The sequence below is a fragment of the Caretta caretta genome, chromosome 24, assembly GCF_965140235.1.
Source record: "Caretta caretta isolate rCarCar2 chromosome 24, rCarCar1.hap1, whole genome shotgun sequence".
Classification (NCBI taxonomy): domain Eukaryota; kingdom Metazoa; phylum Chordata; order Testudines; family Cheloniidae; genus Caretta; species Caretta caretta.
Window position 1 is genome coordinate 5561081 of NC_134229.1, and position 16139 is coordinate 5577219.

At 50.9% G+C, this 16139-nt stretch overlaps 2 protein-coding genes across 3 annotated transcripts; both read left to right on the plus strand.

Annotated features, from left to right (window-relative positions):
• Positions 1–2872: 2872 nt before the first annotated feature.
• PMF1 (polyamine modulated factor 1) lies at positions 2873–8065 on the plus strand. The gene is made up of 5 exons (XM_048827984.2): positions 2873–3051; positions 4307–4412; positions 5132–5232; positions 6079–6274; positions 7197–8065. Exons 1-5 carry the CDS (start codon positions 2873–2875, stop codon positions 7248–7250), a joined length of 636 nt encoding a protein of 211 aa, XP_048683941.2. The 3' UTR covers positions 7251–8065.
• A 903-nt stretch (positions 8066–8968) lies between these two features.
• BGLAP (bone gamma-carboxyglutamate protein) lies at positions 8969–15822 on the plus strand. Of its 2 annotated transcripts, none has more exons than XM_075122967.1 (4): positions 8969–11924; positions 13764–13808; positions 14295–14361; positions 15379–15822. In XM_075122967.1, exons 1-4 carry the CDS (start codon positions 11516–11518, stop codon positions 15503–15505), a joined length of 648 nt encoding a protein of 215 aa, XP_074979068.1. In that variant the 5' UTR covers positions 8969–11515; the 3' UTR covers positions 15506–15822. The 2 variants fall into 2 exon arrangements, with proteins under 2 accessions (XP_074979068.1, XP_048683940.1); XM_048827983.2 differs by lacking the exon at positions 8969–11924 and adding an exon at positions 11973–13210.
• Positions 15823–16139: the final 317 nt, after the last annotated feature.

A 16139-nucleotide genomic window follows, 5' to 3' on the forward strand; every position in this document is an offset into this window, starting at 1 on the left:
GATTCTCAATTTACACCAGTGTGAAACTGTTAATTCCATTTACTTCAACGGTGTTATGCTTGACTGACACCCATGTAAATGGGTGCAGGCTTAGGGTGTCTGTTAAACACTTATTTCAGTAGCACCTAAAGCCCTCAACCAGATAGAACCCCATTGTGCTTGGCCCTGTACAAACCGTATTATAAATGACAGGTTCCTGTCCCAAAGAGCTCCCAATAGATGTGGAGACCTCCTAAGCGATGGTGTCATACTAATAATACAGGAAGGCTGCTCTTGATGATGGGAAATGCAAAGGAGAAGGCTCTTGCGCCCCTCAAGGTGAGCTCTTGTGAAGTCAGTACTAGACACACTTCCATTCATACTTTCATGTAAGGGGATTTGTAATAGTATTCCCCCTACAGCTACTATCCAGCCATGTGTTTCTCTCCCAGGGGAGGGCAGAAAAGGATTAACGTATTGCAGAGTGCTTTACAAATGTGAAGCAAATCACCCAGTATGCCCTTGAGATGGGTATTATCCTTATAGCACAGAGAAGTGAAAGTGGCACATAGCACTGAAATGAATTTCCTAGTATTACCAACCCCCTGTGTTCAAAGCTCTTGAGCCAGGCTCCTACCCACTGATTACTTTTAAACACATGAGACTTTTACAAAAAACAAAACAAACAAACCCCAAAGCTGTTAGTGTAGTAGTTAGTTACAGCCCTAGTCATAGAGTGGAACCCCATGATGATAAGGGCTGTGCAGATGCAAAACACAAAGATGATTCCTGCCAGATCTGCTTTGGGTTTCAAGACGGGGAAACAAACCATAAGGACTGAGATCCCCAATCACTGATTGGAGTAACCCTGAATATGGACACTGGACTCTAACCTATGAACTATTTCTAAAAGGACTTTTGGCAACTACAAGCTCATCTCTGCTATGTATCTGAACCTCAAGAATTGAATTCAAGTCTGTATGTATTGTGACAAAGTTCCTGCTCTACCGTGGAGGGTCTTGCACTTATTGGCGGATTTGCTCATCTTGGAGCTTCACAGCAGCCCTCACCTTGGCCGTTTTTCTGAACCCACAGTCCAGGTCGACGACTCCTGTGTCTGACCAGGAGTTGGAGGATTTGGGGGGAACCCAGGCCTGCCCTCTACTCTGGGTTCCAGCCCAGGGCCCTGTGGAATGCAGCTGTCGAGAGTGCCTCCTGGAACAGCTGTGTGACAGCTACAACTCCCTGGACTACTTCCCCATGGCCTCCTCCCAACACCTTCTTTATCCTCACCACAGGACCTTCCTCCTGGTGTCTGATAATGCTTGTACACCTCAATCCTCCAACAGTGGACGTTCTCACACTCAGCTCATCACACGCACCACAAACTGAAGTGAGCTCCTTTTTAAACCCAGGGGCCCTGATTAGCCTGCCTTAATTGATTCTAGCAGCTTTTTGATTAGAACACCTGCAGCCAATCAGCCTGTCTGTCTTGTCTCCAGAAGGTTCCTGATTATTCTGGAACCTTCCCTGTTACCTTACCCAAGGAAAAGGGATCTACTTAGCCGGGGGCTAATATATCTGCCTTCTATTACTCTCCTATATTTGACCACACTCCTGTCCCTGTTGTTCATTATTTGTCCCCTGTAATTATTTGGTTTTCCAGGTCTTGTGGACCCCTCTCTTAGGCTGCGGCAGAGGGGGGGAATCCCAATAAGATTACTCTCCTATAGCCATCTGGCCTGACCCTGTCACAGTATATTGATCTTTTAACCCACACTCACTCTCTCTTCAAGAAGAAAAGGAGGACTTGTGGCACCTTAGAGACTGACCAATTTATTTGAGCATAAGATTTTGTGAGCTACAGCTCACTTCATCGGATGCATCGATGTAAAGCTTATGCTCAAATAAATTGGTTGGTCTCTAAGCTGCCACAAGTCCTCCTTTTCTTTTTGCGAATACAGACCGACACGGCTGCTACTCTGAAACCTGTCTTTTCAAGGAGCTTCCAAGGTGTGTGTTCTTTGTTTTCTGGTTTCCGTGGCCATAGGGTGCATCGGGATCCCCTTTGCCAGCTTTCCTCCACGCTCAGAATGCTCAAATAAATTGGTTAAAAGAAAAGGAGGACTTGTGGCACCTTAGAGACTAACCAATTTATTTGAGCATGAGCTTTCGTGAGCTACAGCTCACTTCATCAGATGTATACCGTGGAAACTGCAGCAGACTTTATATACACACAGAGAATATGAAACAATACCTCCTCCCACCCCACTGTCCTGCTGGTAATAGCTGGTAAATTGGTTAGGCTCTAAGGTGCCCCAAGCCCTCCTGTTCTTTTTACTCAGAAGGGATCCCAAGGCGGGTTTGGAAGGGACCTCAGTAGGTATCTATCCAACCCCCTGCTCAAAGCAGGACCAAGCCCCAATTTTTGCCCCAGATGCCAGATGGCCCCCTCAAGCATTGAACTCACAACCCTGGGTTTAGGAGGCCAATGCTCAAACCGCTGAGCTATCCCTCCCCCTTGATCACTGGGCTTGAAGGAACACAACGGACTAGCAGCAGCCTGGGGCCAAAAAAATAAAACGGCAAGAGCCGGCACCCGTGCCTCCACCAGAGCCGGGCTCTTGGGACTCCCGCCACCCAGTCCCGTGGAACGGGGGCTTGCGCGTGGAGCCAGCAACCCCGGGGCCGTGGCTGGCCGAGGAGCTGCTCGGGCGCCGGGGAAGGACAAAGGAACCGAACCAGCTCACGCTGGGCAGGCTATTACGGGGCGGGGCTACTCTCCCGAGTGACACGAGATCTCACCAATAGGGACAGAGCTCCCGCCTCAGCCAATCGGAAGAAGCGGGGGCGGGACTATCCGAGCGCTTGAAGATTTCTTTGGCGGTTCAAGATGGCGGCGGCTGGCGGCGAGGGCCCGGCGCGGGCGGAGGGCGAGGGGGCCGCCGCCGCCGCTGCCGCTGCCGCTGGCGGCTTCCCTTCGCTGCCAGCCCCGGAGGAAGAGCCGGGCCGCGGGCAGCTCTTCGACACCGTGGTGGACGCTTTCCTGGAGAAGCTGGTGGCCGCCGGCAGGTGAGGGGACAACATCTCGCGACAACGGGTGGCCAGGGGGTTCGAGCGGGAAGTCTCGCGAGGGGTGAGGAAGGGGCGGGGCAGGTGTCGCGAGACTTTAGGCGGAAATCACGCGAGACTTGTGGCTAGGTCTCTGTAGTTGGCCAGGGTCTTGTTTCTCTCTTCCATGTGTTGTCAGAGACCAGTGGCTGAGCTCTGGACACCCTGGTGAGGGGCTCTTTTAAAGCTAACTGCACAGCCTGTTGGGAGAAGGGGGAATCTTGCTTTCAGTCTGGCTCCCCTTCTCCCTCTGGGTAGTAATGTCAGTACACCTGCCCAGCCCCTTATCAAGTACCTAGTGACTTGCCCCCCAGAGCCAATAAAAAGCATCAGATCAGAGTTTTAAAAATTTTTTAATTTCAAACACTAATTATGCAAAGGGCCCAAGTGTTGTTATACCTGTCGATAAACTGATGCCATGAATGTAATTCTGGTGGGGGGAAGGCACTGCCCTTAAACACAAGCAGCATCTGATACCTTTCATACAGCTGTCTTGTATTTCCTCGAGATGGAGGGGCCACCCTAGGTCTTAAGACCTAGCAAAGTGAGGATCCGTTCCACTCTGTTCCTGCCACCTCCTTAATAATTCCTGGACCAGGTGCCCTGTTGTGGGAAAAAACGCACCACTTGTCTAGATCCACCCCCCCCCCCCCCAACCATGCATTTGGTGGTAAGTGCAGACCAACCCCTGTGGCTTCATCCTGTTTCCCTAATCTCCCGCAAGTTCCTGCCATGGGTTCAGCTGCTCACACAGCAGTTCTGCCTATGGAGGAGATGATACCGACTCCTAATCTAGATCGCAGGGAAATGAAGGATAACCCATCTGATTTAGCCAATTTCTGCCTTTAGTTATACCACTGCGATACTGCTGATTTCAGAGGGGTTATGTAGATGTCACTGAGTGCAGAATTTGGCCCTTTACAGGTGACTGTGAATAAAGATTTTGTTCTGTTCTTTTGAACACAATAAAACCTTTGTGAATTGGTGCTCTTTTGTTAGACCAACCAGTCTACAGATGTGTATGGATCAGTTGTGCATATGGTTTGTTAACTATGGACAATTTTACAGAATATTTTTTACTTCCATTTTGTTCTCTTCTGACATAAACATGAATCTTCAGTCAGGCTTTTACAGTGTTGTAACTCTGTAATTTCCAGTGTGTGGTATTTTAAACCACTTATCTGGTTTGCATTTTTCTTCTTCTTCTTTTGCACAGTTACCAGAGGTTTGCAAACTGCTACCATCGCTTCTATAAACTCCAGCCTGAAATGACCAGAAGTATATATGATCAATTTATATCCCAACTGCAAACTTCCATTCAGGTAAGAACTGCAAATGTTTAGCTGAGAATTAAAGACTTGTTTGTAACATCCCAAAAGGTGTATGGGGAAATATAACGCTTTGGATGTTGCAGAATTTTTCATCCAAAGGTCTTGGAACATTTTCCAAATAATATTGAATCAAGCCTCATATCAACCCTGTGCGACAGGTTTATATTACTCATTTTACAGATGGGTAAACTTTTATAGACAAGGCACAAAACAGCTGACTTACCTCAGATCTGACTCCCAATCACTAGGTGGTGCTCCTGAAACTGCAAAGCTATGTGCTTCAATACAGTGTGCTCTGATCATTTGTTCCCTGAGATCCTAAGCAAGTTTGCAACTAATATACCCTTCCCTGTCCCCCCTTTTTTGGGTCTTTCCCCAGTGCCTATCTGTACTGGTGGGGGAAATTGTCTTGATCCCTGTCAGTTTCATGACTGCCTGCAGAGTTCTGAATAGCTTCCCTGACAACTGACAAGACTGGGACAATTTTCATTCTTCTGCTACTTGGGAAAGCTATGAGCAGCAGCAAATGCACTGGAGCTGACTACAGACTGAGGAAGCAAAGCATAGTTTGTACTTGTTTCCTGTTTCGAAGGACATGTAGAGGAGAAAGTCCTTGCGCTCACAGTGGGAAGGACCAAGCAGAGAGATGTCCATGGATTGTACTTCCATTTTGTTATCGTTCTTGAATCCCCAGTGGTTTTCCTCTGCAGGAGGAGATTCGTGAGATAAAGGAGGAAGGGAATCTTGAGGAGCTCTTTGCCTCGATGGATAAAATTGTGGAGGAAGCAAAGAATCGGGAAGAGCCCGCGTGGTAGGCAGTGCTCTGCTTGGCATGTTGGAAGTATGCTTGTGCTAGTTTATTGGAGACCTGTTCCTTTGATTCTTAAAGAGATAAAATTGACCCTTGTGCAGCACATTAAACCCCGTGGAAGTGAAGTGGTGCATAGATCTTGTGATGGCTCTCTGGATGGGGTGAATTTCACGCAAAGGTGAATGGCAGAGGGGATTTTTTTAAATCATACTACTGTATCACGACAGGAAATTGATTTCCAAAGTGCACCTTCCACTTAACTGAGTCTATTTGAATCTCTGACTCCGTCAACTAGTTGGACTTCTGTGTGTGCTAGAATCACACGTTCTAGGCCATGTCCATAGAGTTGGAGGGGAAGTAAATTCTTGTGCTGAATGTTACTCTGAACCGTAGCTGCTTGGAGTGTCCTGATATGTTGAAAATTTACATGGTGCGTAGCCCTTGGGGCTTATTGGCCACTGAAAGTGCTGGGAGTCACATTGTGTTGTCTTTGAAAGGCAGCTGATAATCTTTTCACCAATAATTTGTGTAGCTTTTCGTGTTCAAGGGTGGGGATGTGTGTTAATCAAATCTCATGCTTCAGGGCATCATCTGATTGCATGAGTGTCAGAAAGGATTCCTCCCTTCCCCCCACCTACATCATGGCACAGTGAGACAGGTTCATTATGGGGTGGGTTCGCCTTGCTCTAAAGCTTCTACTGTTGGGCACTGCCAAAGATAGGATACTGGACTTGAGGGCCTGATCAATTATTGTAATATTACATGTTCCAATTAAAGCACTTAAGTACAGCACCATGCAAAGTTGGTGCATTCCAGTCCTCTCAACAACATCCCTGTCACTTCCAGGCGCCCCAGTGGGATCCCGGAGGAAGATATTCATAGTGCCATGGTGCCGTACCTCCTGAAGCACCAGACATACCTGCGTAAAGCCCTGAAAGAGAAGGAAGAGGAGAACAGGAAGCTGGCAGAGTCTGTATTGGCCGGACGGGCGAGAATCTCAGAGATGCAGCAGCAGATACAAAATCGCAAGCAAGCATGGCAGGTAAAATCTCCATTCCAGCCAGCCTCCAAATCAAGAAAACTGAGCGAGAGTGTCCCAGTCTCTCCAGTTTGAATAGACAATGGCCACACTGGGATAGAAGGTTCCAAGAATGCTAGCTGCAAACAAACTGCACTCAACTGCAGGATTTGCTTATGTGCACAAATCCCAAGGCTCCAATCTAGCTTCATTGTGTTGCATCTGTTGCTGCTCTGATTAATTGCATATCAGCTAATTGCATAATGCTGTTAATTGCCTGCATCCCACAGTGAGGTCCCCATGTATAATCACACCTCTTTCATGAAGAGTCAGGAAACCCATGAGATTTTGCTTATTCATGCAAGTTCTTTTTTAACAGCTGTTAGGACATGCAGAAGAGGGGAAGATGAGACTGTCCCTGTAATGGCAAGAAGAACTGTTCAGACCCCTAAGGCCAGACTTTTCACCAGGGCTGCCTTTGCACCTGCTCTTAGAGCCACATTTTCCAAAGAGCTGCTCCAATGGAAATCTGGCCCTTGGTGTCTTAGTGGAAGCAGCCAGATGCTGAGCATTTAAAACAGATGTGGCCCTTATCTAGACGGATGCTGAGCTCTCTGGAAAAGTCAGCTCTAAATGCATAATTTCACTTGTATGCATTTGCAGGGCATGGGGGGGTTAGTCCTGCATCTGTGCTCATAAGCAGAGTGTTTTGCCTAGGGTGGTGTTTTGTGTACGTGCAGTTCCTTCCCTTATGGGGCCTTGTTCCTGGATCAATGCATCTGAACAATGAATGAGCTGTATTCTGCACATGCTGTCAGCAGTGTTACACTGTCCTGTCTCCAAGTGTGGAAACGATGCTCCTTTTTGCATCAGTGCTGCATTTGTTTCCTGAACAATGGGATTTGTGGAGGAGAGAGACTTCACCAATATTTTTTCTTCTATCCAGGCAATTAGTAAAGAACAGAGAGAACTAATCATGACGTTCCAGGAGCCCGAATGAGGAGGCAGGGGAAGATTTTGCAGGAGTTTCATGTATGGGGTTTATGTTCATCAGTGAAGCCTTGCAGATCTTTTCAGAAGTGGGATTCTCTGTGCATTTACATAAATACCCACTCAAATTGCGCTGAAAACTTGACTTGTCAAGAGCTTTTGTGTTCATTTGTCAGACAGAAGGGAGAGAACAGTTTACAACACCGTGTGAAAATTGGATATACTGAAACAGTTATGGGACGTAATTGATCAAAATGTGTTGAAATGAGCGACTGCACCAGGGTTTTAGGAAAATCAGCAATAACTCCCGATTCCCAACTAAGCTCAACAGGAAGGAAGATCTCACACAGGTTTTGAAAGCTACAGCAGATCTGTGCATTCATGCTGCGCTATCTTAAAAGCTTTACCAAACAGAGAGAACTCTGTCCTTCCACATTTAAAGGTAGAATTTTTAATACTGATCGCTCTTATGACCACTCACAGGATTTCAGGAGTGTAATAGAGCCAATCGTAGGTTCCTTCTGCAGCAAGTAACACACCTGTACCTCTGAAGGAAAGAAGCAAATACCAAAACTTCAGCTTGTAGGATTTCTGTCAGCAGAACAGTCTGTAGATGTGAAGGCAAGTGACCGTCTAAGGCAGGGAGAGAGATGTTACACTGGTACAGTGGATGAATCCCTTGTACATAGTTACTTGGAATGGTGTTTTGACATAATAACACTTGTTTTTATAATCTTAGCACCTGCCTTTTTTTTTCCCCTTTAACAAGTGCCTCCTAGTAAGAAAAATAAACACTTCCTTCGTCGTAGCTGCTCTAACCCATTATTATGTGGTTAATTGTCGTCTTTGCAGCAATTTAACTGGAACGTTTTGCCAAAACAGACAAACAAGGTCTGCTGGGCGTTTTGTCTTCCCAGAGCCCAGACGCAATAGGCCTGATTCTCTGTAGCGCTGAAGTCATTTAGACTTGTGCAATGCACCATTCTGACTTAGTGCAGGGTGGGCATAAAACACGAAGACTTATGAACTGCCCCCCATTAAGTAGGGAAACAGAAGCACATCACTAAAAAGGGACCTGCTGGCCCTGGGTCAGTAGAGCGTGAGTAAAATCCACCTGTGCTGGCAGCCGGTGCCTGCTTGAACCACGGTACTCGAGCTAACAGTGAGGGTTAAAACACAGGACTAGGATTCAAGAGAGCTGAACACAGTGTGTGGCTCTGCTACACAGCTCCTGTGTGACCATGGGCAAGTCCCTAAGACACTTTTTAAAATGTTCTCTTGTGTCTCTCCGGCCCAGATCCTAACTCTCATGGGTTTCCCTGGGAGTTAGGAGCCTAAATACCTTTCAGGATCTGGGCTTGTCTGCCTTAATTCTCCATCCATAAAATGGGGAGATGGTCTGTCTTGTCTCTTTAGATTGGGAACTCTTCAGGGCCGGGCTTGTCTCCCTATGTGACTGTACCATGGGATCCAGATGCGGGTTGGGACCCGTCTGGGCCGCGATCAGACAAACGACGTTGTTCAGATTAGGTGCGTGACTGATTGCCTAGGCAAGTTCTGGCAGGTGTCTGGCCTGCTAGTATCTGTGTAAAAAGAAAAGGAGTACTTGTGGCACCTTAGAGACTAACCAATTTATTTGAGCATAAGCTTTTGTGAGCTACAGCTCACTTCATCAGATGCATCCGAATCCGATGAAGTGAGCTGTAGCTCACAAAAGCTTATGCTCAAATAAATTGGTTAGTCTCTAAGGTGCCACAAGTACTCCTTTTCTTTTTGCGAATACAGCCTAACACGGCTGTTACTCTGAAACCTGATAGTATCTGTGTGTTACACCCCTACCTAGCAAAGCCTTTTCCTGGCTGACGTTTCTGGGGACTTAAGAATTTACGTTTCGAACTAAAAGCCACTATTGAAATGATATGCAGAAAGGGCAGATGATCCTTGTGCAGCACCAAACTATTAATGGTGAAAACAGGCAATGGATTTACCGTACCCAAATGTCAGTTCCTTTAGAGGCAAGTCACAGCAGTGGAGACTGACCAAATGAGGTATATTTTTCTTCTGTAAACAAGGCTTGCCTTGCTGCATTATAATCTAAATAAACTGGGCCTGCAAACCCCTTGTTCTTGGCTTGGACTTTGCGCACTTGGCCCAAGTGATCTGTGGTTTATGGCTTTGTTTGACAGCCTCTGGCTGCCTTAAGCTCCCCACAGCATCTCTCTTCCACCCCAAAGTCCAGGGTCCTCCTCCAGACAAAGCGAGGTTTGGAAGTGGTTAGGAACTGGAAGTGGAACGTTGGCTTGAGGAGCACTGGCGATTCAAAACAAACCGCTTTCTATTCCAAGCCAGCCATGAACTCAAAGCCCTCTCATTGCAAACGTGCACAAGCTGAGGGGGGGGGGGGTAGTTGGGTTTAAACAGCCCTGCACATTAGCTCCAGCGGGGATAAATTAGGAGGTTGATAGGCAAAGAGTTCCTGCTTACTGCAGACTATCACCCTGATTAAGGTCTAAAACATGCCCAGCCATCTCGCTCCATGCCAGGCCCATCAACAAAGAACTTAAAACTAGAACATGTCAGCTAAGCCCCGTGTCCAGACGTGGCCCTGAGAACATCATCCCAGCCTGCCCCTGACTGCAGGGATTTGTCTCCCATTGCGGGCCTGGAAGGTTGCAAGCTACTGCTTCTCCCATAATCCTTTGTGCCTCTTTCCACCCCATGCCTTCGCCTTCCTCGTCCACATGGCCCACGCACATTCTGCGCGCCTTCCGTGCTGTTCACTAGAAGTGAGTCGATAACTGTTCATTTAAGGTCACATTTTCCAAAAGCACTTACGTGGCTTAGGCCTGGTCTGTACTTAAAAACTAGATTGACCAAGCTACGCACGCAGGGCTGTGAAAAACTTTGCACCCTTACGTGATGTGCTTACATCAACCTGCCTGCGGGTGTAAACATGGCTAGGTTGCTGAAAGAGCAGTTGCTGAAAGAACAGACTAACACGGCTGTTACTCTGAAACATACCTGTGTGTCCCATTGAAAGGCAGCCTGCTTAAATGGGATCATTCAGCTCTTCCGTCTGTGCTGAGCTTAGAATTGCATGAAGCTGTGCAGTGAACTAAGTACTGCCCTTGGGCCACAATACCAATGCAAAAGTAGAGCTCCAAGCACTTTGCCTAGGCAGGTCAATATTATCCCCATTTTACAGATGGGGAAAGTGAGGCACTGAGCGGGGCTGTAATTCGCCCAAGGTCACCCAGCAGGCCAGTGGCAGAGCTGCATCTAGAAGCTAGGTCTCCTGAGTCCCCATACAGATGCTGCTGATCTGTTGCCCCAAACCACAACAACCTCCCCCTCAGGAGTGAGGACAGATCAGCTAAATCCAGGGGGGATGAATTAAAAGGGGGCAGAGCAAAAGATACAAGGAGAGTGAGACAGCAGTGGACACTGCCCAGAAAACCCTGGATACTCCCCCGCCCCACACACATATTTTGAGACAATGTTAAGGGACCTGGGGGTGTTGGCACCCTGGGCCTCTGCCTGGTGCCAGCATGAGTGAGAGTGAGCTTGAGGAATGCAGCCCCATGGCCACAGAGCACCTCTTGCTTGCCTTCTCCGGGGTCTAGAACAGGCCGTGCTGGCCAGTGAGCACTGGAGTGAAATGCTGGGTTAGCAGCTGGGGGAACCGGAGGGTGCTGTCTGCAGAAGAGGCGCAGCAGGGCAAGCTCTCCCCAGACCCCATGTGCGCCAACCCTGCCTACCTGGGCTAAGTGAGCAGTTCAGGCTCCCTGGGTCCTCCAGGTCTGGGCCCAGCCACTGTGGCCAGTCTGTGCCAATTGCAACTCCTTTGCAGGGGTCAGTTCAGTCCTCAGCCTCACTGCTAGCAGCACCATGGCCCCTGCCTGGTGAACGTGGCATAGAGCAGCTTGCCTGCTTTTGCGTAGCTTCCTTGAGAGGGCTCGACCAGCGTCTGGGGTAAGTGAGGGTTGAGCGGCACCGTGCTGTGTTTCCTCCCCAGGGTTTGGAGGCCATCCTGGGGCTGGAGCTCAGGAAATGAGCTTAAATGACATGCTGCACCGGGGAAGGCATGTGCACCAAATTGCAAGGCAAAAAAAAATTACAGCTTAAGAGCCCTGTACACTCACGAAGAGGAAAGCCCCACTGGGCCGTGGCAGAAAACTTCCGCAGCTCAGCAGCAATTACAGGCCGCAAGCACGTCACCTGGCGGGCCTCTGCTGCCAAGCCTGCCCCAAGAGCACCAGGTCTGCTTTGCCTCGGATGCTCCCGGTTCTCACCTGTGAAAGAGGGAGCGGGGACTCAGGTGCGTTTGCCGATGGCCAGCGAGCGCTCAACACCCCCCCTCCCCCCCCCATGCAGTACGGAAACAGAGCTGCTAACGCGGGGCTACGTGCGCGCCTGGACTCAGGCCCTCTCCAGCCGGACAAGTGGGTGACGGAAACCGGGCTGTGCAGAGACAATGCTGCGGCTCGTGTCCAGCTCCCCGTTGAGCCAGGCCCCGCTTCCAGAGCAGCGGGCGAGGCAGCATCGGGGGCAGCGGTACGGGGCCGGCCTCACGCTGGCATGAGAGCGCTGTTGGTAGCAGTGGGGGGGGGAGGAAATGGGAGGACACCACGGTCACAGCGAGAGTTGGTGGCACAGTTCCAAGCTTTTCGCCAGAGCCCTAAGGGTGAGAACCTGCTTGTAGTTTTTAAAATAAAAACCAGGTGACGCCAGGCGCTGGCCCTTTAAGACACCACCACCTAGCGTGAGCTTGGGGATTAAAAAAAAAATCATCGATTGCCCTGCATTAGCTTTGTTACATCTGCATGGGCTGTGCTCAGTCCCCTGGATGAAGAGCCCGAGCGAGGGGAACGTTATTTGCTCCCAATAATCTGTGCCAGTTCTTGGGTATTTCTGGCTGCGAGGCCTCTGCGCTGCCCGCTCCCTGGGTGCTCGGGGAGCAGTGACAAAGCAGTGCAAGCCATGGCATCTTTACAAAGAGAGCTTTTCTCCAAGCGGTTGTTTGGACCACTGAGTTAAGTAGATGTTAATAGAAGACACAGATCTCACGCTTCGTCTGCAGGAAGCAGAGAACACGCGGGGTGGGAAAGGTGGCGCCAAACCATCCCCCTCCTCCCCAGGTCTTGGGCTGGCCTGGAGCTGAACAATTCCCCCAGTGTAGCTTAGAGCGCCCTCAGGGCTGCTCCAAGTCATGGGTGCTCACAAACAGCTGGGCCTGGTCCCCCTGCTGGGGTCTCAAGGTGGAAATGGTTGAGAACCAGTCACACCAGCTGGGGACTGTGGCGTTCTGTCGCTCATGAACCCCCCCGCCCCAGCCTGCCTCTGATGCAGCCCCTCTGCTGGGGCGGCCAGGGGGAGGGAGAAGAATCTCATCATTACAGCAGGATCCTAATGCCTCCCCCCCACCCGCAAACACCCTTGAGCTTTAGGCCCGTTGGGAGCTAGCTCTGAGCATCACAGTTTCAGCCTGTCTCTGCATTTGACAATGCTCCTGAGCCCCTCCCTTGTCATTCCCCTGCAGCCCACACGGGCCCCCGTTGGCCCTGAGAATGCAGGGTTGTTTTCCACCCCAGCCCACACGGGCCCCCATTGGGCCTGAGAACGTAGGGTTGTTTTCCACCCCAAGGGTGCCTGAAACCACAATTGCCATCTGGGTTTGGCAGCCTTGGGCCCAGACGGATGGGCTCCAAATAGATCTGGCAGCAGGGCCAGGCCCCTCCTCGCCTGTGGTCAAAGCCGGAGTGGGCGGGATGAGGGGGGATGTGGCCCTTTACCCAGCCACACCAGGACTAGCAGCAGGGTATAAATGGTGGCCTGTGAGCCACAGGCTACAACAGGCATCAGCAGAGCATCCTACAAGACAAGAGCGACCAGCAAAACCGGCTTCTACCATGAAGACACTCACCCTGCTGACTTTTCTGGCACTGGCGACCCTGTGCCTGTGCCATGGGGGTAAGACGAGGACGGGGGGGGTTGCCAGATGCATTAGCCGGGGGCTTTCTACCTGCAGGCTGCTAAGGCCCCCTCTGACTGATGTTATTGGAGCTTGTGTCCCTATCGCTGCATTGAAAATCTCAGTCCCCCCCGTTCCCTCGCACAGGAGCACACATAGGATACTGGGCTGGGGGCATTCTGGCATCTCATTCGCTGCGTAACAACAGCGCTTAGCTGCCCCCTGCCTCAGTTTCCCCATTTGTGCCAGGGGAATAACTATGCTGCTGTAGCAGGCTGGGGGGCATTCATCAGGGACGTGGAGAGCTTTGTTTCCAGGTGCAGTAGATTTGCAAAGCATCACGAACGTGCCTAAAGCGCTAGCCAGAGGCCCACTCCAAACCCGGCAGCTGTTTGGCCTTGAAGTCTTTCCCCTCCACAGAGATCTGTGACCTTTAGAACATCCCACGCTACCAGCCCAGCCCCGACAGCAGATGGGCTTTCAGGGGCCTGGGCAGCTCACTGGTGAAGGGGGCATATTATTTCTGACCACTTCTCTCTTGGTGCCTTGCAGCCTCGGATTATTCCAACAGCGCTAACGACTCGCCCAGCTCTGAAGGTGAGGCCCGGCCCGTGTGTGATCCAGCTTTGCTGCCTGCCATTCAGGGAGCCTTCCAGCAGTGCTCATGGACGCCCTCACCCGTTCTAAATGCAAGATCCCTGCTCTAGTCAGTGTGAACCTGGTTTTAGACCAGGGGACTGGGAGTCAGGACTCCCCCAGCTCAGGGAGTGGAGCGGGGTCCAGTGGCTAGAGCAGGGGAGACAGGGACTCAGGACTCCTGGGTTCCTTTCCCAGCTCAGGGAGGGGAGCGGGGTCCAGTGGTTAGAGTGGGGGTGGGGAGAGGGACTCAGGACTCCTGGCTGCTATTTCTGACCCTAGGATAACCAAGGGGGAAGATTTTCCCCATCCTACAGAGCCGCAGCTGCTCGGTGTCTGGGATTTCCACCGAAGCCATGCAGGGCAGCTACAGGGCAGTCCCGTTACAGCAACGCTGGGTCTTTGGAACAATTCTCCTCATGCTTCCTTTATTTCCTGGCCTTGCAGCATTCGTCTCCAAACAGGACAGCGCTGAGGTGGTGAGGAGACACAAACGGAGCTACGTATACAACAGGTAAAGCCCTGGTTGCGGCCCACGGGCATGTGCTCGACCCACAGCTCGCTGCGGGCGCTGGGGTCCCCTTCCAAAGCCGGCAGGAGGGTGGGGGGTGTTGACAGGCTCAGGCCAGCTGAAGTTTTCACCAGGCCCACGTTACCATAGGAACCCTACAGTCATTCACTGATTCATCCTCCCTGGTGCACCCAGCCCTTCCTGTTCTCGGTGTCAGCCCTGACAGCTGAAATACTTTGCTCTAATCTGGGGGGGCTGGCTGGGAGGGGTGGCCTGTGAGACTCCCAACGCCCCTGGATCCATCCCCAGCCTCAAAGGGCTCAAGGCATCTCCCTCCCTAATCAGGAGCTGGGCCTAAGTGACTTGCCCATGGTTACGGAGGGAGGCTGTAGCAGAGCAGAGAACTGAGCCCCTCTCTCCTAAGGTCCAGGCTAGCATGCTAACCCCTGGGCCTGCCTTCCTGTACCTGGGGCTTGTCTATTATCAGCCAAGGCCCCAGTGGAGGCAACAGCAGCAGGCCCAGCACTGGGGCCCAGATCCATAGCCACTAACGGCTCCTGTATATTAATACAGTAAACCAGACTGCAGCCCTGGCTGCTTTTTGGACATCATAAATTCCAGGCTGCTTTTTGGCAGGGCCCAGGAGCCCTGCCCGCATCCCGGTAACGCCCAGGCAGCACCGTGCTTCAGTGTCACCCTAATTGGAACAGGATAAGTGAACTCCTCACTCCCTGCCCTCAACCGTGGCCTAGTATTGCTGCTGCTTTCACCCCAGAGGTGGCTGCAGGGCAGCCCCGGAGAACTCAATCCTGTGTGCCATTCCTGAGGGCTGTTTTCGGGGGTGGAACGCGGCAGCTGTTTAACAGCCCCCAGCAATGGCGCCCAGGATTAAAAGCGGCCATGTTCCACCCCAGAGGTGGGTGCATTCCCAAGGCAGGTGCACTGATCCTTGCATGTAGGCTGATTAGACAACCACAGAGACCATTCTATCAGTCATTAACCCACCTTGTTCACACGCAGGTTCTATGATATCATCGACCCTCTCGAGGGCAAGCGTGAGATCTGTGAGCTCAACCCCGACTGTGACGAGCTGGCTGACCACATTGGATTCCAGGAGGCTTACCGAAGATACCACGGGGCGGTTTAGAGCTTCCTGGCCCAGAGATCCACCCAAGTCCATCCCAGTGCGGGGGAGAGAGAAAGAGGAATTGATACCTAAGCACAGCAGGGAGCAGAGAGATCTTCTGCCCCACGCTGATTCCTGTAACTGTGTGTTAAATGTACAAGCTTTATGTTCCCTAAGCTGCCAGCCCAGCCCTGCTCCTTGTACTGAGCCTGGAGCACTTGCGCTTGTATCTATAATGCTTTACTGGTGGTTTCCTTTACGGGCCAGGTGCGTCATGCTGGGTTTGCGCTATGGAATGTTTCTTCAATGATGTGAGAAAATAAACATGAGGAACGGTGCTGCTGTCTCATTTATTGGGCTGAACAAAGAGAAGGGGGACGGGACGGCAGATTGGGGTGCTAGGGTGGGACTTGGGAGCCCGGCGTTCAATTGCCAGCTCTGTGAGACCCCTTTGTGCCTCAGTTTCCCTGTCTTTAAAATGAGGGCCATAATACTGCTCTACCTCACAGGGCTAAAACTGCTCGAGTGAGGCACTCCTGCTATTGGAAGGGAGCCCATGTGAGTACCTTATCTAGCTTTCCTTATTAACATATGCGGTAGTGCCCGGGGCCCTGATCAGAGCAAGGCCCTGGCCGAACACCCAACAAAAAGACCA